We start from the raw sequence: 26,166 nt of genomic DNA, 5'->3' as shown, positions 1-26,166 counted from the left end.
CTGAAAAGCAAAGGCAAAAAGTCTTAAAAGCAGCTCAAGAGAAATGACACCTGATCTATAGGGAAAAAGCAATTTGAACGACAATGGACTTCTTATCAGGGATCATGAAGCCACATGGAAGTAGCAAACATTTTCAAGTGCTGAAAAAAGGGAACTCTTAACCCAGAATCCTTGGATATCCACTGGAAACAATTCAGGAATGCAGGACATTCTCAGATAAAGGAAAACTAAGAGTTTGTCAATAGCAAACGTATCCTTCATTTTGTATTAATGCTTTTGCGCAAGCATTTCCAGATAGCATAGCAACAAAGTGGGGTTAGGGTGATGGTGGACACTCCCTCTGGAGTAGCAGTGCAAGTTTCCTGTACAACATGGGTCCACGAACCTTACAAAGTTGGCTTATGGTTGGACTTTAGAAAGGTCCATAACCTCCCAATATTGTATGCACAATTTGTTCCCCATGTGGATTTCTTTGAAGTGATAGTCAAATGCTTCCATTAGATTCTTGAGGGATCCAGGACCTAAAGATATTTAAGCCATAGTAATATCCCCAATGATACAATGACTTACATTGATGCCATATGTTGAATTAACTGCTTTGAGAAGTTTTGTCTTCATTTGAGTTAAGATGGGACACGGTAGATAAGCTAGAATAAAGATACATTCATTTAAGAAGCTGGAAATTGTATCATTTAAATTCCTTATTAAGTATTATAGTGAGGAAGCTGAAATATAGTGGCATGGATAGCTGATGAAGAGCCAGTGAGGAAACCCCAGGGACAGGTGACTGAAAGGATTTAACAGCACAGAAATTGTATACATCAGAGTCCAGGAGGTGAAGCAGACCTCTTTACATGAACAGTCTATAGAAATCTTGAGTAAGGCTTTGTATTTCCACAATGCATTGACCTAGGCATTTAAGTCAATCATATCTAAAGTTCAAATGGCAAGGAGGCATCAAAATATTTTTTAAAATCTTTCAAAGCAGGTGGTGCCACAATCTCTGTGCTTCACAAATCCAAGTCATCATTATTGGCTACCACTCCTCCATAACCACAGGCAATAAGTCAAGTATTCCTTCCAGCAATTGGGGCTATAATGTAAACTTAGCAAAGCTTCCAGGTTAACACAGTTGTGAAAACAAGGCTTCCTAATAACCTGTCATCTTCTTTCCCAATTTCTCTTTAATTTTAGTCTGTAGATGACATTCTTGTGGAGTTTTAGGTGACTGTCATATTGCAGCCATCTGGCAGCCTGTTTAAGAAGCACAACTCTGACATTATAAGATGATGCATCAGTGGCTAAAAACAAAACAAAAGGTGGTTGATGTTTACTGTAATAGAACCTCATAAAATCTGAGAGTATTAACTAATTAGTATTCATAAAAGCATCTTCAAACTGAAACATCCATTACCATTGAAAATCATTTTAACTAGATAACTATTTCCCCAAGTTGTTTTTTTGTGACACAAAATAAACAAAAAAGTAGACATTCAATGATTATAAATGCTTATTTTGCTTTTAGAACGGGCATATCATGAATATCAGGGTTTTTTCTGTGTGCTTATGTTATTTCCTTGCTAGTAATTTTTCAATAATTCTGCACAACGTATCTCAACTCCTTAGGTTGGACATGAATTCTTTTGTAGTCTAAACCTGATCATCTTTTAATTTAATTCCCACAATACTCAGACAGTAATTTTATATCCTACTTGTGAGGAAATACTAAGTAGGGTCCTCCATACCTTTCTTATACCTTTCTCTTTTTTGTCTTTCTGCCTCGATTCATGTTTTCTGATACATGAATTGCTGTTGCTTGTTGTTGACCTGAAAATTTCTTCTTCAAAATTCAGATTTTCCTATGTTCTCAAACACACCAAGAATTTTTTTCTTCTATGTTCCTGTAGTGCATATCCATTTAATCATGTATAATGTATATATATTATAGTAATCTGTACAATTATTGCACCCCATTTATCTATTTGTTCATTTAAATATGTGGAAGGGCAGGGTGTAGTGGCTCACACCTATAATTCTAGCACTCTGAGAGGCAGAGGCAGGTGGATCACTTGAGGTCAGGAGTTTGAGACCAGCCTGGCCAACATGGCGAAACTCCATCTCTAATAAAAATACAAAAATTAGCCGGGCATGGTGGCTGTGCCTGTAATCCCAGCTACTCGAGAGACTGAGGCAGGAGACTTGCTTGAACCTGGGAGGCAGAAGTTGCGGTGAGCCGAGATTGCATCCCTGCACTCCAGCCTGGGTGAAGAGTGAGACTGTCTCAAAAAGAAAAAAAATATTATATACATGTGTGTGTGTGGTAGACTCACAAATAAGCATGTGGTAAGAATCTGTTCTAGGGACAAGAAATAAGCAGTTATCTTAATCAGGGTCTAAAATAGAAAGTATTTTGAATATTTACAATAGAGGGGGTTTAAAGTGGAGTGTTGGTAGTTCAGGTGATGGAGGAGACTAGAATCCAAACAGGGCCCATGGAAGCAGCCAGAAGTTAATAATAGGAAACCACCAGCACCCCGAGACTGGAAGCTGAAAGAGGAGATGCTGCAAGAGCCCAGGAGCTGGGGTCACCCTTCATAAACTGGAACCATGACTACCTGCCTAAGAAAGCTACTTGCCTATGAAAGCTATCTGAAACCATGAGGGAGAAAGAGTCTCTATTGGAGAGGCCATCACGGAACAAACTGAGGGAGAAATAGCCTGGCTGCTCCTTTCTCCTGTTCTTCAATCTATTAGTCCTTTCCATTGTTATTAGTTCATCTGGATGCCCTCAATTCAAAGAGCCTGAGAAGTGTCATCTGTAGGTTTGTCTCCCACCATGGTACAGAGCACAACAGAGGAAGAGTGCAGAATGGATTCTAAGGCAAAAATGCCCAGGATTGGACCCGTGGTGAAAAATCAGAAACATTTTCTCAGCCTTCACGAACAGTCTGAACATTTCATTCTATTTCATCTCTGTTTTCCTAACTCCTTTTGTGGCAGTTGCACATTATAAGTGGCAAATATACATCTTGATTACCTTAATAGATAAATGAAACAGGTACAAAATAAATAATCATTTTGATATCACAGTTCCCTCCACAACTCTGACAAACTGCTTCACAGGAAGACACTTTGAATGTCAGTTTCATCACATGATATCAAAAAAGCAGGACATAGCTTTCACTTCCTTCATGGGCATTTTAGTTCTCTATACATATTGAATTTTCTCTGGTGTTTTGCTTTAGGCCTCATAAATCTGATATCCTTCCAAGGCTTCATAGTCCTGAGGATTATCAGTGTCACTGTATTCCAGGTGATGTAAATTGTTGTGACAATTTCCCGGTTTCATTCTGTTGTATTTTGTAGGACAGGGCCTGTCCCAACAGCCCTTCTTGCAGATGTTGCACTCTGTGTTCTGTGAGAAGATCATTGGATTCACCTTGTGCAATCTGGGCATAAGATGGGCATTGGAATCGATCACAAGCTTTTCTGGAGCAGACATTTCCAAGATTCTGCTGAACTTGTTGGCAAACTCTCTAAGTGTTATGAGTAGCATTTAGATTAGCAGCTGTTCCTCTTATTCCTATAAGGATTTTCTCCCTGGCCAATGTCTTTTTCTGAGCCATTCTAAATGCCAAAATTAGTTCAAAAAATGTGGATGGAGAGATTGTATGAACCCTCCTTACAAAGTGATTCAGTTCAATAAACATTTTGGCATGTGGATTCTGTGCTTGGAACTGTGCTGAGCAGAGGGTGAGGGAGACAAAATCACAGAGCAGTTAAAAATGTGAGCTTGAGTTGGATGGCTTTGATTCCACTGTTCACTGAATATGTAAACTAGGGCAAATTGCTATGTCTTTTTGCATTGGTCTTCTAATACATAAAAGGGGATAATAATGGTATCAACCTAAAAGATTATTTTAAGTATTAAATTAACTTAGCCATGTGGAATGATAAGAACAATACCTTGTGCATAGTGTTGGTCATCATCATCATCATCCTTACTTAAAAGCACTGTAGAGTCTGCATACTGCTGAAGGGCAAGGATTGAGGTGCCTTTACCTTGGCATCCCCCCAGTGCCTAGCAGAGTACCTGGGCCACAGTAGCTATTCCCATTTTTTAGAAGTATTCAGATGTAGTGAAATGGTTCAAATTGCTTACTATATCCTATTAGAACATGCCCTAATTTTCATCCCCGATTCATTCAATCAGGAGAAATGAGCCCTTCACCCAACATCCTGGCCTTTAGGCTGACTCCTGGATCTCTCATTCTCTGTCCACCTTCAGTTTGCATTTTGGAATAATTGCAGTTCAAGAGGAGGGTAGAGACAACAAGGGAAGCCACCAGTGATGAGAAAGGCAAATTCAAAGTAAATATAGTGTGCCAGAGTAGGATGACACAAATCCTGGCAACAAACAGGAATAGAATGAATGGAAACTATACCCTTTCCAAAAGCTTGCACGCTTTAAGGGTTTCCACTCTCATGAAGGCTTTCAGGTAGGTTTCATTACTTAGAATGCCTGCCCCCTCCTTCCTCCAAGCATCCACATCCTAACTATCCTTTTTAGTCCAAGGATGTATTTCTCCTGGGGCCCACAGGAGTATTTTCAATACAGGACATAATCCCCTTATAGACGTGAGTAGGTATTGCTTAGAGGCCTCCAAATTTAATCTTGTTTTCACTTAATTCATTTTTTCACTGGGTAACTAGTTCATTTATCAACGTATATTGAGTGCCTTGTCTATATCAGGCCCTGGGCTAAAGCACAAGACACAGGTGAATAACTCCAGCACTTTGATCTCACAAAACACAAAGAGACATCATTGTATAAACAGTTAAATTTGTGAGAAAACTTTAAGCAGAAGTATATATGAGTGCTGTGTGGGCAGAGAAGTAGGCATGCCTAAATATTTTTAATATAGACATTTTTTGGCTACATATCCAGTCTTCCTCAAATCCTAGCTTTCTCATTCTCTTAACATTCAATTAACTGGTCAATTCAGTTTGCTCATTCAATAATTGTTTATTGAGTTCTTGCTGTATGCTGACCTGTGCAGAAATCTAAAGTATAAATGATGTTTCTTTCCATGTAGGACTTTATAAAATATTAGGGAGAGAAAATAAAAACTCACAAAGCCCCTCTAAACAATAGAGGTTACAGTTTAAAAAGAGTTCATGGAGGGGGCGTACCTTAGCTTGGACCTGTGGGTATTTACAGGAGCCTGGTACCTGGAGGACAGAGGAAGAGGACCTTCTAAGCAAGGAAGATGACTCAGGGTCCTCCTGAGACTGAATAGGTTCATGTTGTATTGAGAGGCCATACAGAAAAAAGAAAATCATTCAATTCAGGGAGTTGAGAGGGAGAGGTGATAGGAGATGAGGTTGGACTGATGGGAGGGATCAAATCATGTAGGGTTAAAAAAAATCTCAGGAAAAAACTGTATAACTAATTAGAGTATCTCATGCATACTCAGTGCCCAACATCCCATTCTACACCTGCCAGGAAAACAGAAGGCAAATAAGTGAATTACAGATTTTCTTTGACAGATTGAATACACCAGATAGTTCCATTGCGAAGAGAAGTTGCTATCTTGTAGCCTGAACGTGATGTTTAACTTCTTGTCTTTGCCACCTTTATTAAATGTCAGCCGCTGTCACCGCCTTTAAACCTTTTCACTTTGATCTCTCGGTTGTTGTGGGATCTATTGGTAGTCACATAGAAAATCGTGCTGGTTACTGGATTCCTAAGCTGTGCTCACATTGCTTGCCTTTTATCTGCAACTCCTAAGATGGTGACACCTTGTCAACAGTGTCACAACCCAATATGGGCCAACTTTTTACCTTGTCACCTTCCAGACTGATGTTTTTGAAAATATGTCAATGACACAGATGCTTGCAGGGCAGTTGTGGAGGTGAGGGTGTGGGTAGAACTGTGGTTATAGTCATGCTGAGGAAAAAGCTTATTTGTACAGATAAATGAATCACATCACAGAAAAATAAATATGTAATTTTTTGACTTGAATAGCTAGACAATTTCAAAGGAATAAAAGCAGCAGAGCTATGAAGACAACCAAGCAAATTACTAAGCATTTAAACAAAAATTGAGTATTTATACAAAGTAGCATGAAAAATCAGCATGGAATAGAGTCAGGGTTCATATGGGGCTTCTAAGTAGAGGGCTGAGAAATGAATTTCTCTTGATACTCTTCTTGGTTTCAGAGGGCACTGAGATTATCCCAGAGGCCTCCATATAGCTCCGTCTCTCTCCCTCTCACTGCTGTTTTTGACCTGGGCTTCCCTCCTCTGTTGCCTGTGTGAGGAATAAAATTCAGGCTTCTACCCTCTTTCCTGGTGCCCAGCTTCTCACCTCACATCAACAAAGGAAAATACATGGCTGCTCTTCTAGGGTTTTCAGAGGGGTTCTCCAATCATGCCCTCAGAAAACTCCAAAAGTTTTCTTCTCCAAGAAAACTTCAGCCTCTTGGGTTGGGGACCCCTTCACAAGACTCTTTCTTTTCTCACCTGCAGAAGAAAAAGTAGCCACACGGAGACCGAAATATCCATTTTAGTTAGTCTCTTGAGACATTCTGTGGAAGCTAAAACAGGAAGTTTGAGCCAGTGCAGATGAGGGCAGGAGTCAGTGGAGACTGGAGGCCGTACAGCTCTCCAGGAAAGGAGTCTCAGGGTTTAGCTTCTCCTTTTGACTCTCACTTCTGTAGCCAACAAACATGTTAATCTCAACCAGGCCAGGCCAGGCTTTGCTGTGAGGAAGGTATCAGACAGCTGTATTTCCAAGGCAAAATAGGAAACATGAGTAACAATCAGGATCTCGGGTTGAGGTTCGACATTTTTCTTTTTTTCTGAGAGGGGATTTCCAGTTGTTATCTGCACAAAAGGCAGCCACTTTGCTGTACTCAATTTGTAAAACAGAGTTTAGATATATTATCTGTCCTCAGATTATTTGGTACCATTGGTGTGCAAGGGCAGAAATCACATAAGAATGTGATGATGGGATACAGCAATACTGCTTTGCCTACAGAGTTTTCAAATTACATTTTAAAAGTTTATTCACTCCAACATACTTGCTGATAACATACTACTTACTTGGGGTGGTGGAGGACACCAGGAAATAAAAATATACAGTTTCTTACCCATAGGAGCTTCCAGGCTTGTGGAAGAAATGCTGGTGCTGTTATTCACAGCAGATATCCCCCATACCCAAAATACGTTTGCCTTAATAGCTATGAGATTGCAAGGAAGAAAGATTATGCCTGGTGAGGGGCTTCAGACAGGAAGTTGGATTTCCTTTGAGACTTTAAGGAAGGAGAATTAGAATAAACTCTTCTGACAGTGAGAATAGGTAGAATGATTCAAATCAAAGGGAAACAGTGAGGAAAGGCATAGAACTAACAGAGTCTATAGTTTGTAGATTTGCAATTAGTGGGACCCCTGGCTTGACTGAAAATAAAAGTTATATGAAGTGATTTTGTCACACATTTAAAAAAAAGATGGAGAACAGTTTTGTTTCTTCATAGAGGGCTTACATACAAGGATGTGTAGTCTATATAGCAATGACAGCTGCAGGATTTATTGCATGGGATAGTACCTTGACAAGGTCTTTAAAGCTCAGTGAGAGGTTTCCTTCCATGTACCTATCCTACAATATCATGCATCATACTGGATTGTAACTGCTTCGCATATATACCTTTTTATAGACTGAAGATTCTTTTTAAGTAAAGAACTACTTATTGAAAGATGAACTTCTAGAGAACACTAGTTAGAGCTTGGTACACATCATGGACTAAAAAAGTCTTTTGAATAAATAACGGAAAATATCACAGCTGACAAATATTGTACCAGTCCAGGGAAATCAGGGGTATCTTGGATAGATACTTGACAGTTCCTGGGGGCTGAGTGGATGGGGAAGGCAAGGAAGTGGTTTTCAACCTGGTGACTTTGGATGGTAGTGCCTTGGACAGAAATAAGGTAGTAAGAAATTGTCACTGCTCTTTTGATGGGAAAATGTGCTAGCACACTCTTCCAAAACCACAAAATGGAAGCTAAAATAGCATGTCTGATCTCTATAAATGGATGACATCAGATAATTATAACACAAAATCAATATGCTTATGAAATTTAATGTTTGCTTACACATGTATTTTTTAAGCTTCCATATATTAAAAGGCAACCTGTGCATTTGTCACATGTTTTCTGAGTGTCAATATGCAGCTTAATATCTTACCTCAGGTCCAATGAACAACCAAACTATTTTACCCAAAAAATTTTAAGAAAACTCCCATAGAAAGAATGAAACAAAAGTGGTGGATCTGTTATTCATTAAATTGTTATAGTATGGGGCTCAATGGTAACTCTGCCCTGTTACTCCCTACAAATCATCCTGGTGGTGTAGAAGTGGAGACATTATCAAAGAAGTGAAGAGACTGTGGTTGGCTTCAGTTCAGTGTCTGGACTCACTCTGTCACTTCCTTCAGTATTGCTAACTGAAATGTCAAATGCTATTTAATTATAAAGTTTTAAAAAGTTAAACGCTGAATATTTAACAGGTTAAACTTACAGAATTAAGCATAACATTAACAGAGAGAAATTGTTAGTGGTGGTAGAATGTTATGTTCAGGAATGCATTTTTTTACGAAAAGAGCCCTAGAAATAGTGATAGCTATAAATCAGTGCTCCAGGAGAACTACAAAATGTTTCAGGCATTTGGAGCAGAGAGAGATCTTTTATGGTTAGAAGAAAAGTACAAGTATTCATGTATTCAGGAGTACATGAACTTGACCTTGAATTATGGGTAGATTTGCAACAGGCCGCAACTCAAAGAAAAAGAATCCAAATAATACACTATGGAAAGCTATTCCACTCCTGAGCTGCTGTTATTAGAACTAGAAAATTGACTGTGCTGTAAGCCTACAACTATTAAGAAATATGTATCCCAGAAGTTAACCAGGAAACACATAAAGAATAGAAATGTTCCCAATTACAGGGTTGCAAAAATTAAGTTAGATGTCGACAGAGAAAAATGTGTAATAAAATTCAGGTTAGTTACAATTTATACTATGTTAGAAGAATTCAATTCCTTTGGAAGAAACTTCATTTTCCCTTTGACTTATAGTTATAGATGTGCTTAATTCCATCACTGATTTATTTTTATTGGTAATGAATATTATTGTACTATAGCTTTAAGTAGCTCTTTTTCTTGTCTTGTATGTCATGTAATTAATGACCTGTAAATGAACTCAAGTATGTTAGGGAAGCTCATTATTTAAGGTAATTATTTAGCAGAGCAGTGATCCTTGGGTTATGCAAATTACTGACATTAAATTATAAATTTGCAAGTATCTAGTTTTATGTTTCATTCTGGGCCCTCAAAGCGACCTTCCAATCCGGGTATGGCTTGATCTAAAGTTAAAATGAAAATATCGAGAGTGAGAGAGAGTGTAGATGTTGCCAACATTATGAGATTCCTACATTTTCCTGCAGGTGATAGAGCTGGAAATGATGCCCAGGATGATAGTGATGATGGTGACCAGAACAGTGATAGCCTTGGCTTAACATGTCCCCACCATGGGTATTTATTTAGATTTATGAATCTAGTATGTACCAATAGAAGACATATCTAAAGATTTTCAGCTTTAATGCCACTTTTTTCGAAGACTGTTTTTCTCAGATAGACATTTGTAATATTGTGTACATGTACACCCACTTAAGTCCCAAACATTTTGTCAGTACTGAAAATAATCTGTGCATGGTGGCATGGAGGAAGGGTAGCCAGCGGGGGAAAAACAGGCAAATCAATAAACATTTTCAACACTATGTGCTAAGTGAAATAGATGAATGATGGCCAGATACTTGGAAAAGATCTAGAAGGACCATTTGGTCTAGACTGGGAATAAGTTGAGAGTCAAAAGAAGTATAAATTGGAAATGGTGACCGGGGCAGAAAGAAAAAGCAAGTGAGAGGTGGGAAGCAATGGGCTGTTCTTAGAACTGCCAAGAATTCAGTTGAGTTGCAATGCTGAGTGTTAGGTGGTGGTGGAAAACGAGGCTGGAAAGGGAGGAGAAGGAAGCAGGGGCTTGACCATGAAGGGTTATGTGTGAAAGGTTTGGTGAGAAATTTTTACTGAGTGAGAAACTGGGAGATACTGAAGGGATTTTAGGCAAAGAAATTACAAAAGTGGATTTTCATTTCAGTAAGATCACTTTAGCTCCAGCATTAAGAGAGGGCAAAGGGTCAGGAGGAGGTAGAGCCAGTTATAGCCTATTTAGCCAGGGCCAAAGTACTGGAGGAAGTTCCTCTGTCTGTTAAGCTAACATTTTTGTTGCTGCATCTGAGCAATTTGGGAATGGATGTAATGTCTATTTACTAACATACAGAGGCATTCAGTATTTTATCAATCATAAGTGTACTATGTGCTAGCTGAATTTGTTCTCGGCAAAGGGTACTGGATTCAGTCAAGGAAAGTCGCCTGAAGGATATTGCTATAACCTACATGAATGTTAGCAAAGGAAGTCACAGGAGAGAACGAGACTGACGAACACAACAAGACACTCAACAAGAAAAATTAACAAGGCTTAGCTATTGATTGGGGGATGGGATTGAGTGAAAGGGAAGGGGATAGGGATAATTCATCTTCTCACTTGGGCAAAAGGGTGGAAGGTGTGGCCATTCATTGGTTCAATGATAATAGTGCAAGAAGAGTAGAATGGTGGGGATTGGGGACATTGGTTAGAGTTTGAGGTGTCCTTGGAGCATTCAGGAAGAGATATTTGTTTGGAGGTATTTGATCACGTAATTCTGAAGCTAAAGGGAAAGATACAAATAAGAGCTGCAAATTTAAGAGTCCTCAGACTACGGGTCAGAGTTGGAGCCATTCACAGTGGGCTGTGTCTTTCAAGTGGAGTGTAAAGAGTACAACGCGATCATCCTGGGTGGTGAGTCGTAAGTGTTACCCAGGCTAAAATGCATCACACACACACAAACACACACGATAGATCTTGGAAATAAATCACATTAAAACAGACCTGAGATTTACTGCATTACTACAACCATTCTCTTACAGATCTCAGTATTTTGTAAGCCTGATTTTACAGGTGTAGGGGGCATTTGTTCTCAAACATGTCTCCATGTGATTCAGAATACTCCTTCTCTCTTCTTTCCCTTCACATGGCTGAATATGTGCTCAGACTTCTTAGTGTACAGCCAGCATAGCCAAGTCATTTGTATTCAGTCAGTCCTTCTCGGAATACTAAATGCTATGAGAGAATCTTAATTGATCTCCAATAAAAAATCAAGGGGGAAATTATTCTCCATTTATATTATTATAAATTGGATTTCATTTCCTACTGCTTCTTCCTAAATATTCTGTTTCTTATATCCATTCTTTTTCTCAGTTCTTCTTCTCTAATTCCTGTCAGAATTACTACAAAAGATATAGAATATCTCTTCTTGCTTTCTGTCTCTCTCTCAGAAATTCATTCTGCATACAGCTGCCAACATGCTTCTAAAACCCCACTTTCATGTCACTCACCCAAGGGCTAACAATGATTTTTCCATTGCCAATTACATCAAGTGCAGACTTCTTTCCTTCCAAGCTCTCTAGAATAAAATCACACCCAGCCTATACAATGGTAGGTTTCCCTGACACAGCTCTTCAAGGCAGTCAGCACTCCCTCTTCATTGACTCTTCTCACTAGTCTCCTATAATTCTTACCTTTGCTGTGAGTTTTGCCAAGCTGGGATCTCAGCAATAATACACCTGGTTTATTAGAAAGCTCAGAGATGAGACTGAGAATCCCTGATGCTAGCTTCGGAGCATAGTGCCCTCTTTGGAAAGTGATTAGCTTCTCATCCATGATACCAGGATACCTACTAAGTACATTCCACATTGTCTTATTTTTGAAGAGAAAATAAGACAATCTACGTGAAAGTGCTTTCTAAATTATAAAGTGCTATATAAAGTAAAAACTGTTTAATCAAAACTTTTATCTATCTGAAAGTGAAGAATACATGATTTTTTAAACTATATATATGTTGGTTATCTTTGAAAAGATGTCTTCTCAGATCCACGTTACAAGTCATTGCTATTTGAAATAATTAAAAACAGGGACCCAGAAGTTGGGAACAGAAATAAAGGCCAAATAAATTCAGACACTTTAAGTAACTTTTAACATTGGCCTTCCAATAAAGCAGCCTGTATAGTTTTTTAAAGCACAGGTGATTTTATCAGGCTAGCCAGTGGTCATTCAAAGTGGGGGGACCGGGAAAGGTAAATTAAGTTAACTGAAGAGTTAGAACTATGCTCTGAGCAGCTTCCGTGAGGGAGACAGATAAGTGTCACAGGAGTAACAAACATCATTAAAAATTTTAAAAATCAGCAAAAAATTAAGCACTTTCTAATATATGTATGATCAACAACAAAGTACGTGTCTTGATTCCAATCACTCTAGAAATACTTGTTAAGAGCCTAGGATGCATCTTGACAGTCAGCATTAGGCCAAGAGATTATTAGATTTTGTTTTAGAGTTGCGAAGTGTCTGGTGATTAAATGGAAATTAATAATGCTAACATTACTCACTAGTACTAATTTAAGGATTCAAGATATTAAGGGTGTAGTTTTCGTTTCAGTGAATGCAATGGTTTGTTATTTCCCCCAAGTTTTGCTTGCATTTGTCTTTTCCATTCCGCATTGTTCATCTTGTACTCTTCTAGAATTATTTCCAAATGTGTCTGCTTTTTTTTCACAAAAAAAATTGGAGGTTCCTTAAGGGCAAGACAAAATCTAATACTCTCTAGTCCTTATATTTACTGTCAAAAATGCATACTAGATTCCCAACAAGTATTTCTAGAGTAACTGAAATCAAGTCTAACAAAAGAAGTTTGCTATCTAAAGCTTCTCAATTATGAATATATCATGAGTTAAAAATTATTTTACTATTGTAAGAATATACAGTAAGCTCCTCATAAATTTTTACTATTAATGGGTTTATAGGACCCTATTTATTTATGGACTAAGATCTTATTCAGTTAATAAGATGTATTTTATAAAAAGTGGTGCTTTAAAAACCATTTTCTGATTACTTATCAGGTCAAAAATGCTTAGAAAATTCAGGACAGTTCATTTGAAATGCTCCTTTAGATATTATGGCCAGATGTTACAAACTGACATACGTACAAACATATAAGAATCTTTTGTTTCAATGTTATACTTCTTGACAGAATTTAAAACTAAAACGGCACTCATACAATCAATTTAAGTCATTGAAAGTACATGGGGAATACTGAAAAGACTTTCTTTTTTTCCCTCATTTTAAAAACAAAAAGGGCAACATCAATTTTAGAGTTTCTTGAGACCTTCAAATACATAGTCCCTAGAAGCAAGATTCATCAAGAGGAGAATCTAAAGCCTAACTGAGCTTTCAAAATACTGCCCACATATACCGTACTTGTTGAACAAATTCAGATTTATTGAAAGCAAACATTTACATTGGCTACAATGTTGGAACTATTACAAAGCTGGATAAAAGAGGCTTTAGTAGCAATAGAATAGCAAGAGCAATAAAAAGTGAATAGAGAAAATATTTGGCCTTACTGATCTCTTGGCAGTATTTACATTATGTACATATTGTTAAATATTTGTAATAATTCTAAGGCACCAAAGGCTAAATAGTAGTTTACAATACTATTCTGTGCACAAAAATCAAGAAATTTATTGTAAAGAGGCTGTATAAGTTAAAGAAACATAGGCATATCTTAATGTTTACATAAAGGAGTGGCTGCATTTAAAAAATCTCAAATGATACATTAAATATTGGGCAGATCGAAGATACTATTTTTAGAACATTAAATTATATTGACTATGTAAATAAGCACTATTTTTTATTGACCTCCTGGTAAATGTGGAATGTAATCTATTCGTCAACACAGCTTTTTTCACACTCATAGATATGTTTTGTCTAAAAACTACTTGAAATTCTTCTGACCTACAAAAACTTATCCTAATATTTCATAATGTATACAAAATTCCCAAGAAGAATTTATTGGGTAATAATATACATCAAATCTATATATAATCAGACAAAAATTTAGCAGGCATTAAATGCCAAAATGCTTGAATATTCAGTCTGTCATTCCAGTGTAGCAGTTGGGTGTTTTCATCCTTTAACTCTTTAGAGTGGGAGATAGTGGCTTTAGGTAATGGACATAAAATTGGCCCATGTAGAAAATCAATCTCAAAATAAACTAATTAATTTTAAATTTTGCAACCCAAATTCTTTCAGATAACTCACTGGGTGTTAACCTTGACATTGTTACCAGTGATTGAAATATCCATGTTACCACATTGTCCAGAAGTAACTGACAACATCTGTGTCCAGTATGGTCTTACTGTTGAATTATTTGATGACTTCTATTTGCAAAATTTGATTGATTTGTTCCTGACATTGAAAACCCAATTTACCTTACCAACAGACTATCATTTGTCTTGAGGTAGTGTTATAATAAAGAATTCAGCAAGACAATAGAACATCATAATGTTTGCAAAATGTGCTTCAAATGCCACCATGAAATCCATATTTATTTAGATGGTAGATGACCCAATGTTGAGTGGCCCCTTCGTGACATATTAAATTACTATCTGATGAAGTTATCCAGACTCTTTAATGAGGATGATGAGTTTTTCATTAAAACTTTCTCAAACCCCATGCACTAAGGCAAGTTATAGTTTTAAAAATATTTTTATTATACAAAGTACTGCTAAAATTCTTTCAGTTAAAGATTCATAGACTTACATATAGATTTTCTTTCTTTTAGCAAAGGGGAGAAAAATGAAGGAATTTCTTCTCCAAACTTAAATTTTCAAAGAAAAATATTCAGAGCATTAACAATAGCTTGGGTTGGTGTTTTATACTACACAGTATTTAACAGTAACTTTTAGAATGTGGCACTTTTAAAATTAAACTTTAAATTAAAAAAAAAGTTTCAAACTCAACATATGACTGAGATTTACTGAGCAACAAGTATAAAATTTATTCCAACATAGTGCACTCGAGAATACCAAAAGTGTCTTACTGTAATGCATTTTATAGCACTAGATTATGTGTATATTATTTTTTTCCATTCTCAAATGTTCATTTTCTTCTCTTTTTAATACAGTGAAAGAGAACATATTATTCATAGAAAAATGTTTACAAAATCAGCAACGGAGGAAAAAGTAGAACTAATAAATTAATAACTTTCTTTCCGTACTTCAAGGATGAAAATAAATGACTGCCTTTGCTTAGTGGGTTACTATCTAAGTAGCAACAGTTACACAATTAATAAAACCATTACAAAGCATCGGTGAACATATTTCAAATAATTATAAAAACACAATACAATATCAAATGTTTGAAATCATCAAATAAGTGAATAAATAATATTTTAATGAATGACTGAATCAAAGCATGATAACAGTGTTCACATCTCTAAATTGTATGGACCTGCTTGGATTTTGGAAGCACATTTATATGTTAGTAGTAGTAACTGAAATTAGATTCTTTAGAAATACAGAAAATCATCTCTATCAGTTATTATAGTATCCCCAATTTCAAAAAGTTCAATTAAAAAATAAGATTGATTCTCCTTAGAATATTTGCTTACAAAGTTCTGAGACAATTGTTTGAAACAATATCTGTCATTCTGCATCATGATACAACTCAATTAACTGTCATAACAAGATATCTTACTTTATTATCATAAAAGGTGCCTAGCATTAAACTATCAACTACTTCCTCAGAGAGGTGAACCTACTCTTATTCTTAAGTCAGCAGGAACAGTTTTTATTACGCCAATTTTCCTTAAACAGTCTTTCTTGAGTCCTACAAGTTACCCTTCCAGTTCGGACTCCAATACTATATTCTTTACAGATCACTCAAATGTTAAGTAAAACCATAATGGATTAGGTCAGTGGCTTTTAAATTATGCTGGAGGCACTCTACAGAGCTTATTGGAGGTGTCTCAGTGGTCCTAGTGGTCAAAAAGGTGGAGTTCCAAGATTCCGTCTCCCAAATCGTGGTATTAGATCTTCATGTTTGTCATGTATAGACTGTCTAATGTATAGACTAATTTCAAAAAAATAATTCTGTTGCTTAAAAATGTTTTAAAAACACAGTTAAAGTGATTTGGGAGACTTGCAGCATCTTGACAAAAAAAAAAAAAAAAAGCAAGGTCCTCATGTCCCACAGCAGTCTTCAAATAAGTGGTCACAAAACACTGGATATGATATTGTATCTTTGCCCTACCCCACTACTATTATCCCCCAGCCTAGCCCAGAGTTCAGAGCCACAAGTCAAAACAGATCAATGCTTTAAGTAGATACTATCAAAATGATTAATATCCCAGCCACTTCAAGCCTACTTTTTCTTACAGAAATAAGTGGCATATCAATTATTTGCAATATAACAAAACAAATGATTAGAAAATACTTCCTAAACTGCAACCCTTAACAACATGTATGACCTTTTTCTCACCTTTTATGCCAGACAAAGGAAATAAACACAGCAGTTATCACATTATACTTGCAAATGACTATACATTTTTATTTTTTTTCTGCATAAATTAAAATCAGATAGAGCCTTGATTCAGGGTTTGAATAGAGTGGTAGACTCACTAATTAAACGGCTTCCATGAATGGCCTTATTCCAAAGACAACATGTGGGAAAATAAACACTGTCAATTAAAACTTGATGAATAAGAACTCTAGGACTCAAAGAATAAGAAATGATTTTGATGAAATTATGAGTCTTGAAAAGGAAATGCTGAGAGCTGGTGTTACTGTTCTCTATAAACTTATTTGTTGTCTTTTAATATAAAAGAAGCATCAAAGTTTGTGTTCTTTCTCAATATGAAAAACATAAGCAGAGGTATTAGATGAACAAATACAAAAATGCTGGTGTGGCATAAATAAAACGGTAAAATGTTTTCTTGTAGTAAATAAAAAATATATATGGTTTCTTTAAATTCTGAGGTCTTTCTTTCAAATACATAATCATTTGAATATAGATTCGGTCTACCAGGCCATGTATGTTCCCCAAATTATGACTTTTAGATAACATTTTAAAAGAGTTGAATTTCTTCAGACAAACTGAAAAACTGTCTGAAAATATTTTCAGTGAATGAATGGTGGTAAATTTGGCTCATATCTTGGTTTATGTTCAAATTTATTGCTTACTAAATATTATCTTCTTTCCACTAAATGAGGATAGAATTGTGAAGCTAAGCCATCTTTCTTGTCAAAACATACGTGTGAATATACACAAATATATTCACAACCGCACATTTTGATGCATGAATCTATAGATGTGTATATTACATACTTTTTGGCAAAGCACTGCTTCTAAGACCTAATTGTTTTTGTATGAAGAAAAATAGAAGAATAGGGAACATCCCTTCCAAAACATTAGAATGCCCATACTACTAATGATATAGCACATCAGAATGTGCAAACAGTATACTTATTTCAGAGTATCTGATTGATTTAGATGCCATTATAAAATGTTCTCAATTCTATTTTGGTAACCTAAAATGTCGGTATATAATACCAAATATCCAGTTAAAGAGTTTAATATAAAAATATCAGCACAAAACAGTTTTTTCAATCTGTTTATTGTGTGAGCAACCCAAACTTCAGTTTAAGTGCTGTTGAAATTTTATTACTAGATTCCATAACCCTACAATTGATAAATCTTATACCATTTTAGGTATTTAATGAGATACTTAGAAATACTAAGAAAAAAAACCAGTATTCAAAGGGTTAATTTTGTTTATAATAATAATAAATTATTTTATCATCTTCTTCAGTTCAAAATCCAGCTTTGAACCCGAGGAAGGCTTTCAAATCATGTTAATTAAATGGTGGTCCTTTAACCAGTAGCAGTTTGATTACCAATTACTCGGAGGATCTCTTTGTGAATGCCTCCTTCTTGTGTATTAATATTTGCATCTCCCACTTGGCCGTCTTCATAGCTGAAATACAAAACATAAAAATATAAAAACATGTTAAAAGATGGCAGCATTTAAAACAGCTTAGAAATGCTATTTGATACCTAAAATATAGCCCAAAAAAATAAAAAGCAAATTATACGGTTGTTTTTCAGGTGCATTTAACAATGTGTCCTCATTGTGAAACACAGAACAGCCCATTCTATGTCATGCCTAAATTTTCCCTTCTTGCATTTTTTTTTTGTCCCCTCATAAAGCACTGTCTGAGTTGCAAGAAGTTTCTCAGTGTCTTTGGCATTGCAGGCATTTCCCACAGCAGCTGCTATGAAGTCTACTATAAAAAAAAAAATAACAGCTTCAACTTTATGTTGCTAAGATTCTGGACTTCTTAACTCTACTCCTACTTCAATCATTTCTTTATTTTCTGACTGACGACATTTCATTTTCTACCACTGCTTCTTTGCCATGCCTGCCTTCTAATAATTATTCAGCCACAATCAGTGCTGATCTTTTTTCTTCTCACTGGTTGCACTATTTAGTCTGACTGTAACATATTCTTATTTATGCTGGTACTTCACAGAAGAATGCAAGCCTGCTAAGTTTACTTTAGCAGTAGAAGGGAAAATATAATATTAAAGAACAGCAATTACTAAGTTCTTTAAAACTAAATAATTACATTTTAGATGGTAATTCATTTTCCTCAAATAAACTTATCTGGGCAATAAGAATTTCCTAAGAATGAATTTTCAAGCTTTCATGATCATATTTAGAGGCGAACAAGTGACAAATTATTTTTACTTCATAAAAATGGCTTCAAGACAGAAGCTTTAGAAAAGTGGTAATTACTTGAAAACAGATAACCAGGGATATAAGCACAGCATCTCAAAGACTAATACTAGCCACTATCTTTTCCTGAAATGGCACAATATAGGAAAATGAAAAGATGACATACAGCAAAGAGAACTAGGCTCCTTATGTAATCCACTGCTTAACCATCAAGTGATAACCGCATTTGTACCAAGTCTAAATTCTTAACTAAATGACCCAAGGTTGTCTATTTGGCTAATTCTTATTGCTGTTTTAGATATACTCAGCAAGTTTCAACTTACATATACGTGGAAATGACACCTCGTGATGAAACATTACCCTAAGAAAAAGAATGGGATATGTGGTACACAGCCCAATTACAAGTATTTTCTCAGGACAGCAAGTGCTCTGTTACTAAGATTAATTCTCAATCACTTTTATTGCATCCTTTTCCTTGGCCTCTCATTTCAATGATGGTTTTATAAATGAATCACACTTCAGTTTTCTCTCTTCTCACGACATGCAAAATCAATTATTTCAGCCCCTTCCAAGTTTTAACTATCACACACATGCTAATTCCTAAAACTCTACCTTCGATCCTTAAATTTTTCTCTCTATATAACTTTCCTACAGATAACACAAATTCAGTATATTCAAAGTCCTTATTTTTTGACCCTGGGACTGCTACTTTTTATTCCATCCATATCTCAATTCGATGTACCAGCATCCAGGAACACAAAACCTTTAGTCATTCTTGGCTCTCTTTGTGCCTAAACCCAATTAATTACCAAGCTATCTTGCTTCCAGTTTCTTAAACTTTCTCTCTACCTGATGCCATTACCTTTGTTTAGGCCTCCATTGTCATTTGTCTAAATGATTGGTTTTCAAGTTGCAGGTTGTGTGTAACTAGTGGGTTTTGAAATTAATTTAGGTTGTCCAGACCAGCATGTTAAATGACTAAGAGAATAGAATAGAATAGAATAGAATAGAATAGAATAGAATAGCGAACACTGACTTCACTACAGGTAGAAAGAATTATTTTTTTCTAAGTCACAATGTCAAACACACATTTCTTTTTGTGGTGAGACAAACTGACCTAGAGTGTTGTTACAACATTATAACTGATCTCTCTGTCTCTACACTTATCCCCATCATCTCTCCTACAAGATCTATATTCTCCACCCTGCAAAAGTGATAGAAAAATGACCACCATCTCACTTACAGAACAAAATCCAAGTTATTGGCAATATGAGTTCCTTCATCATTCAAATACAGACTTCCTCTCCAGTCATGCCCCATCACTCCCCATCACTCTTTTCAGTCAGATGGAAGGGTTTGTCTACCCAAATATTATACGTACACTGACATTTAAAAAGCATTAGAAGTTAGTGGAGAAGACATGAGACTCAAATTATTTGAATAAAGGATAATAATTTAAGACTGAAAGAGCACAGAGGAAGAGAGAGAAGAGAGCAGAAGTGGGAGTGAAGGCAAGAGTGAGAACTAGAGAGAGAGAAAGAGAGAGAAAGAGAAAGAAAGCATGCTTAAAAGTATTAAATAAAATGCATATTTTTCTACTGTCTAGGAAACCCACAAGGAATCACAACAGTTGTGGGTTGAATGACAAAATTGATCAAAGGCATTCAGGTGTTTTAAATTTAGTGCATATATAATAATCAAGAAAAATCAAACATCCATTTAATTTGGGCAACTGGCAAGGCTTAGATACATAAGTTGATAGTGCCATTAGGGCATTTCTTACAATAGAGTATACAGAACATGTCACAGTTATTTATGATTTAAGAGTAAAATTCTTTTATGTCTGGAAAACAACATAATTTAAAAGAAAATAGAATATGAATGATACCACTAGGGAGATGATACATTTGACTGGGTTTTGGTAGAATGAAAAATGAAAACGTCTAAAAGGAGACAAGAATTACTCATATTCCCAGGAGTGTAAAAAGATTACCAAAATTTTAATGAAAAATTAACCATTTGCTTTAAAAATAATAGAAACTAGGATATTAGATGAAATTTAGCTGCCTGGAAATTTCTTAGGTATGTCAGGACATTTCATAAATAAAAACTTTTGAAATTATTGACAACTTGATGGGAGGATCACTTGAGTCCAGGAGTTTGAGACCCATCTAAGTAATACAGCCAAGACCTCATCTCTACAAATTAAAAAAAGGACAAGGCAGCCTGAGCTGTCCAAACATAGGGTGAGCAGAATTCAGAGAAAAGACAGAATCATTTCAGACTGGGAGGTCAGGGGAGGTGCCAAGGAAAAGACTATGTTTGAATGAGCCTTGAAAAATAGGCTAATGGTCTAGGTGGTAAGAAGGTCAAATCATTTGGGTTGACTGAGCAAAGGCACAATAGTGGGAAATATAACTCCAAGTTGTTTTTAAGAAACAGCTTGGACAACAATTTCACTTAATCAGTGGTTTGTGTATGTAACTGAAGTAAGGTAGAAGGGACTCTATATGTTGGAGAATGCCATGTTTCTATTTAACTATCAGCCTGTCTGGGCAATGAATAATCAAAACACTGCTTTAGGGAGATGAATATGGTACAAATGGTATGATCTTAGGATTTTATACGCATAGGAATGTAGGTTGTACACCAAAAGATTAATCCTAGTTAACTCTAAATGGGGATAATATGGAAAATTTTCTTTTTTTTTTTTTTTTTTTTTTTTTTGCTTATCTTCAATTTCTGAATACTAAAGAGGTATATCACTAGTGTAATAATGGTAATGTTTAATAAATCTTGCATTGCACAAAGGAGGCTAAGAGTGATGAAGAAATTAGAAGCAGGGAGAATAACCCTTTGATATACTCTGGGGGGACAGAATAATATATCCATGGGAATAAAGGCTTTGGGACAAAATTGTGAAAAGATAAACTTGGGAAGTGATGACTATGGTGAGCAAGGAAAAAGAAACGGAAAACTACAGCTCAGGTTTCAAGTCTCTTTGATGTATAAAGTTACTGCACAGATTGAAGAAGGTGAGATGTTGGCAAGGGAATTTAAATAATGGGTTCTTATTTGCATATTGATTTTAAGGTATTAGCAGGCTTTTCGAGGGCAAATACTCATCAAACAGTTATAATGTTTGACTTTTTTCATTCCTACATTCATTCCTCACTTATTCATTCCTATATTCACATCTCCAGCCGTTTTGAAAATGGCTACCTAATTTCTACATACAGGTTTTAATGTCCTAGTACACATGCGTTTCAAGGTTAGTCATGTAATCAAGTTTTACTCACAGTTTCTAGAAACTAGGAATTGGCTTGGATCTGTTCATAACATCTGAACTATTACATTTTGCCTGGAGCACTTACATTTAATTAAGTTTCTTCATTTTGGAATTCTCCAACAAAAATTTTTTGAACTTCTAATTCTCTTCTTCTTTTTTTTTTAAATTGTTATTTTCCTTCAAATTTTACTTTCATTTTTTTCTGATACAGCAGCCTGTTCCCTAAAATCTCCCTCCAATTGTTCTCTCATTTTGTGCTGCTTACTTGCTGGAAAACATGTGATTAGCATACTATGTGACTGTTTTATCAGCTCAACTGTGGGAATCAGATTAGCATGGGAGTTATTTTAATTTTCAATATTGTTACTTGATAATAGATTTTTTAAAAAGGTAACCATGTTAACTCATATCCTAGGCATTAGGCAAAGTTTATAACATCCAGGATCACATAATGTATCACAAAAATTAAAAAGAACAGAAATTGAGTTCTTGTCTTATCTTCATTCTCATCTATTTATTCTTCTTCTAGGTGTTACCACGCATTAGGGAGGCTCACCACTAGTAGAACTCTGTGATCATATCTTTTATAGAGAAAGAAACTGATGGTTGTAATTAGAATGTACATTAATGAAACAGATTCTCCTTTTGATGTGTTTTGAATTTATCAATTTTCCTTAATGAGTGTTTTCTCCTGAGGGTACAGAAAGGATGAAATCTAATTTGTGTTCATAAAGCAATGAAAATGATCTTAATATGATAATATGAAATTTTTCCTTGGATTATTTAGGAAGTATCCGAGTGTACTTCTCTTTTCTTCATATGATTTATCCTCAATTTTTGCCTATGAAATACAGAAATTATTTTCTCCAGTAAACACCCCTCCGCAACATGTATATCCCTACAGATAGGCTTTATGTATAATTTATCTAAAAGTTCAAGGAAATAATACTTAAAATGGTACTGCCTATTAAAATATCTAAGGTTGTTTATTTAGCTTAATTTGAATGTTAGCAAGACACAGAAGGAGTAAATGAACTGATTAGATGACAGGCTAAGGAAAGGACTCTAGAGTTCCTTTTCTGCCAAAATCTCAAGATTTCTCAATGAAATAACTTGGTGACTGAAGGTTTCTTTTTGGAAGGCCAACCATCTAACAGTGGATAACAAGACAGTTAAGAAAGAAAAGACCAAAAAAAAAAAAATATTTTATAAGCCTTTCAGTGGCCAACACCTGCCCTGTGCTAAATTAATCCTCATAATAAACTTTAAAGGCACTGTGTGCAGATAGCTTCTCTAGGAGCCCCCAGGATCCTCTTGGAGTCCTTCTCTGCCTTCATTCTGCCCCAGGAGTCTGACCTGTAAGGACTTTCTCAATAAGCTCCATTGTTCTCTAGCTTCTGGCAGGGTTTGGCCAGTGGGGCTTCCCAACAGGACTGCTTCCTGCCTGTGTCTCTTTGTACCTGAGAATGTATAACGTGCTAACAGATCCAGGTTACTACACTGGAACTGCGGTTTCCTTATAACCATATCCTTGTAAATAATCTAACTGAGGATGACCCAAAAATATTTTTCACGGGTCATTTGTTTCCTGTTTGGATTGTGACTGATACAGGTATACTATTATCATTTTACTGATGAAGTCTAGATGGGTTATACAACTAGTCAATATCGCCTTACTAATTGCTATTCAGCCAGGATTCAAACTATCTGATCAAAAGCCGGCTCTTTCTACTATACTCACTGCTGCCTCACTGTTAAGAAAGAAATCTATAGCCAGTGAATATCTATTGTAAGAACCATCACAGTTTTCAAATCATCCAAAAGAAAACCAGGCAGCTCCTAAGTTTCACTGTGAATAGTCTGTCAACAAGGCAACAGATCCAATGCTGAATGCACAGGTTACTAGGGATATACAGTATACTGAAGCAATCTTAACAGTTCAAATTTTCAGCTTCTTTTAAGACTACATAAAATACAAAACAGATATGCTCAACTCTTCCCTGAAATACTTTCTGTGACAAGATCATGGATAAGGTGGGAACAGCATGGGAAAAGGTTGGAAGCCAAGGGTAGCGTGAAAATTAGACTGGTCTATTGCACCCATTATTTAGGAGTGAAAAATAATGCTTTTATATTTTAATGCAACTCTTAGGATACAGCCATGCCAAAAAGAAAAATCCCCACATCGATATGTACTGCATTGCCAGCTTGTATTATATGCAATGCAGATCAATCTTTTATAAGACAGACCTTTCCATTATTTGTATTCTTCATCCCAGTTCTAAATCTTTAAAATTAACAAAAGTATATGTGTGTATACATGAGTTTATACACATGTATACATATATACATACAGAGAGATGGTTAGAGAGACAGAGATAATGTTTTTCTTTTTTTTTTTTTTTTGAGACAGATTCTCCTTCTGTCACCCAGGCTGGAGTGCAGTGGTACTATCTTGGCTCACTGCAACCTCCATCTCTCAGGTTCAAGCGATTCTCCTGCCTCAGCCTCAGTAGCTAGGATTACAGGCATGCACCACCACACCCAGCTAATTTTTGTATTTTTAGTAGAGATAGGGTTTCACCATGTTAGCCAGGATGGTCTCAAACTCCTGACCTTAGGTGATCCACCTCCCTCGGCTTCCCAAAGTGCTGGAATTACAGGAGTGGGCCACTGCGCTCGGCCAAGAAGATGTTTTTTTAGTTGTAAGTTAACAGCTATTTTTCATCAGCTCTTCTAAGTTAACAGCATTTAAAAATTATTTAGATTTTTTTAATGGCTTACTGAAAATAAAACAAAAACACTAGTTGATGTTAAACTCAATTACCTGTTATATTTTGGCAGCTAAAGAGACCAAACGATAATTCAGTCACCACTAGCCCATTTGTGGCAAAGACAGTAATATACAAATTTGAGCATCCACTTACACGAAAAAGAATCGTGTGCAGACATGGTCAGTATTGGGGACAACCCATATCTCTCCATGTTTGTGCAGGTCGGGTGAGGTGATCACTGCAAGTAGAAGATAAAATTAAAGAACCACTTTATTCTAAAGAAATCCTAGTCCATTCCGGCTTAATATATCCCTTCTCTTTGAAATCTAAAGCAAAAATATAAGCACTAATGAACACATAAAAATTGTTTAAACTTACTGTCTATGAAGAAATATAGGTAAAAACAGTGAAAGGCCATGTAACAACTTTATAATTTGAATAACAACTGGTATAACAACAAAAAGGAACTCATTTAAGTATTATCAAAAGCTGACAGGTCTTGACTTAAGAACTATGTAGACAGCAAGTTCATGTACTATATAACTACTGTGTGTTGAAAACTTAAAAGAGAGTTGACAATAGCTACTAAAACTCCTAACACAAGAAGAAAAAAATGAATTTTTAGTCAAAGTCATATTTTAAAGTAAGAATAAAGAAAAGTATATGATCTTGCAAATCACCCATCAATTTTTCTGTCCTAAGTACAACATAATATAATAATTTCAGTGTAGGAACAGAAAGACCTAATAGGTTATCTTCTCAGTGCTTGGTTTATCTTTCACATTTTTCATCGTGTCACATATTCAAATACCAACTTTAAGAGGAAGATAGCACATTAACTAAAAAGATAAGCATTACTTGATCAGAAAGATGTAATTACCATTCTGGAAACATCTGCCCGAAATAAAATATATCACTGTCTGAATTCTTGCCAATTCTGCAATTTGGTTTGAAACTTTATGATCTCTACTGTACCCATTTTTGCATTTGTGCCCTTTGAGATGATCACAAGGAATAATGCTTTCCCTATTCCACTGTAAGCACTCTGTAAATATACTAATATTCTTAATTATAGATGAGCTAAGAACTAACACTATGAGGTGTGTAAAACTTTCAACTTACCTTCACATAAGGCTATGCATTTTAAGTTACGGCTTTGCAGGAATTGGGACTGCTGTCCTTTTTTCTGTGACTAAATTCCAAAAACAATTAACACTTAGAGTCAGAATGGAACACTTAGTGAAAAAAACTGTTCATCATCAAAAAGTAATAGTCACTGAGGTGGCTCCAGGAAAAGAAAAAAAAAAAAAAAAGCCTATT

At 35.8% G+C, this 26,166-nt stretch overlaps 1 protein-coding gene across 3 annotated transcripts in view; it reads right to left on the bottom strand.

Annotated features, from left to right (window-relative positions):
• Nucleotides 1-13,460: 13,460 nt before the first annotated feature.
• PARP8 (poly (ADP-ribose) polymerase family, member 8) overlaps nucleotides 13,461-26,166 on the bottom strand; it is a 185,590-nt gene continuing 172,884 nt past the window's right edge. For 2 of the 3 annotated variants that reach the window (XM_011939339.1, XM_011939337.1), the window contains 3 exons: nucleotides 25,969-26,038; nucleotides 25,000-25,084; nucleotides 17,645-18,021 (listed from right to left, as the gene is read on the bottom strand). In XM_011939339.1, coding sequence (XP_011794729.1) covers nucleotides 17,919-18,021; nucleotides 25,000-25,084; nucleotides 25,969-26,038 — 258 coding nt within the window. In that variant the 3' untranslated portion in view covers nucleotides 17,645-17,918. Of the gene's footprint in view, nucleotides 18,022-24,999; nucleotides 25,085-25,968; nucleotides 26,039-26,166 lie in introns of all 3 variants that reach the window. The other variant, XM_011939338.1, reaches the window with a different exon arrangement.

The sequence above is a fragment of the Colobus angolensis genome, unplaced genomic scaffold (assembly GCF_000951035.1).
Source record: "Colobus angolensis palliatus isolate OR3802 unplaced genomic scaffold, Cang.pa_1.0 Scaffold180, whole genome shotgun sequence".
Classification (NCBI taxonomy): Eukaryota; Metazoa; Chordata; class Mammalia; order Primates; family Cercopithecidae; genus Colobus; species Colobus angolensis.
The sequence above is the reverse complement of the archived record's forward strand: the minus strand, read 5'-3'. Positions and strand labels throughout refer to the sequence as shown.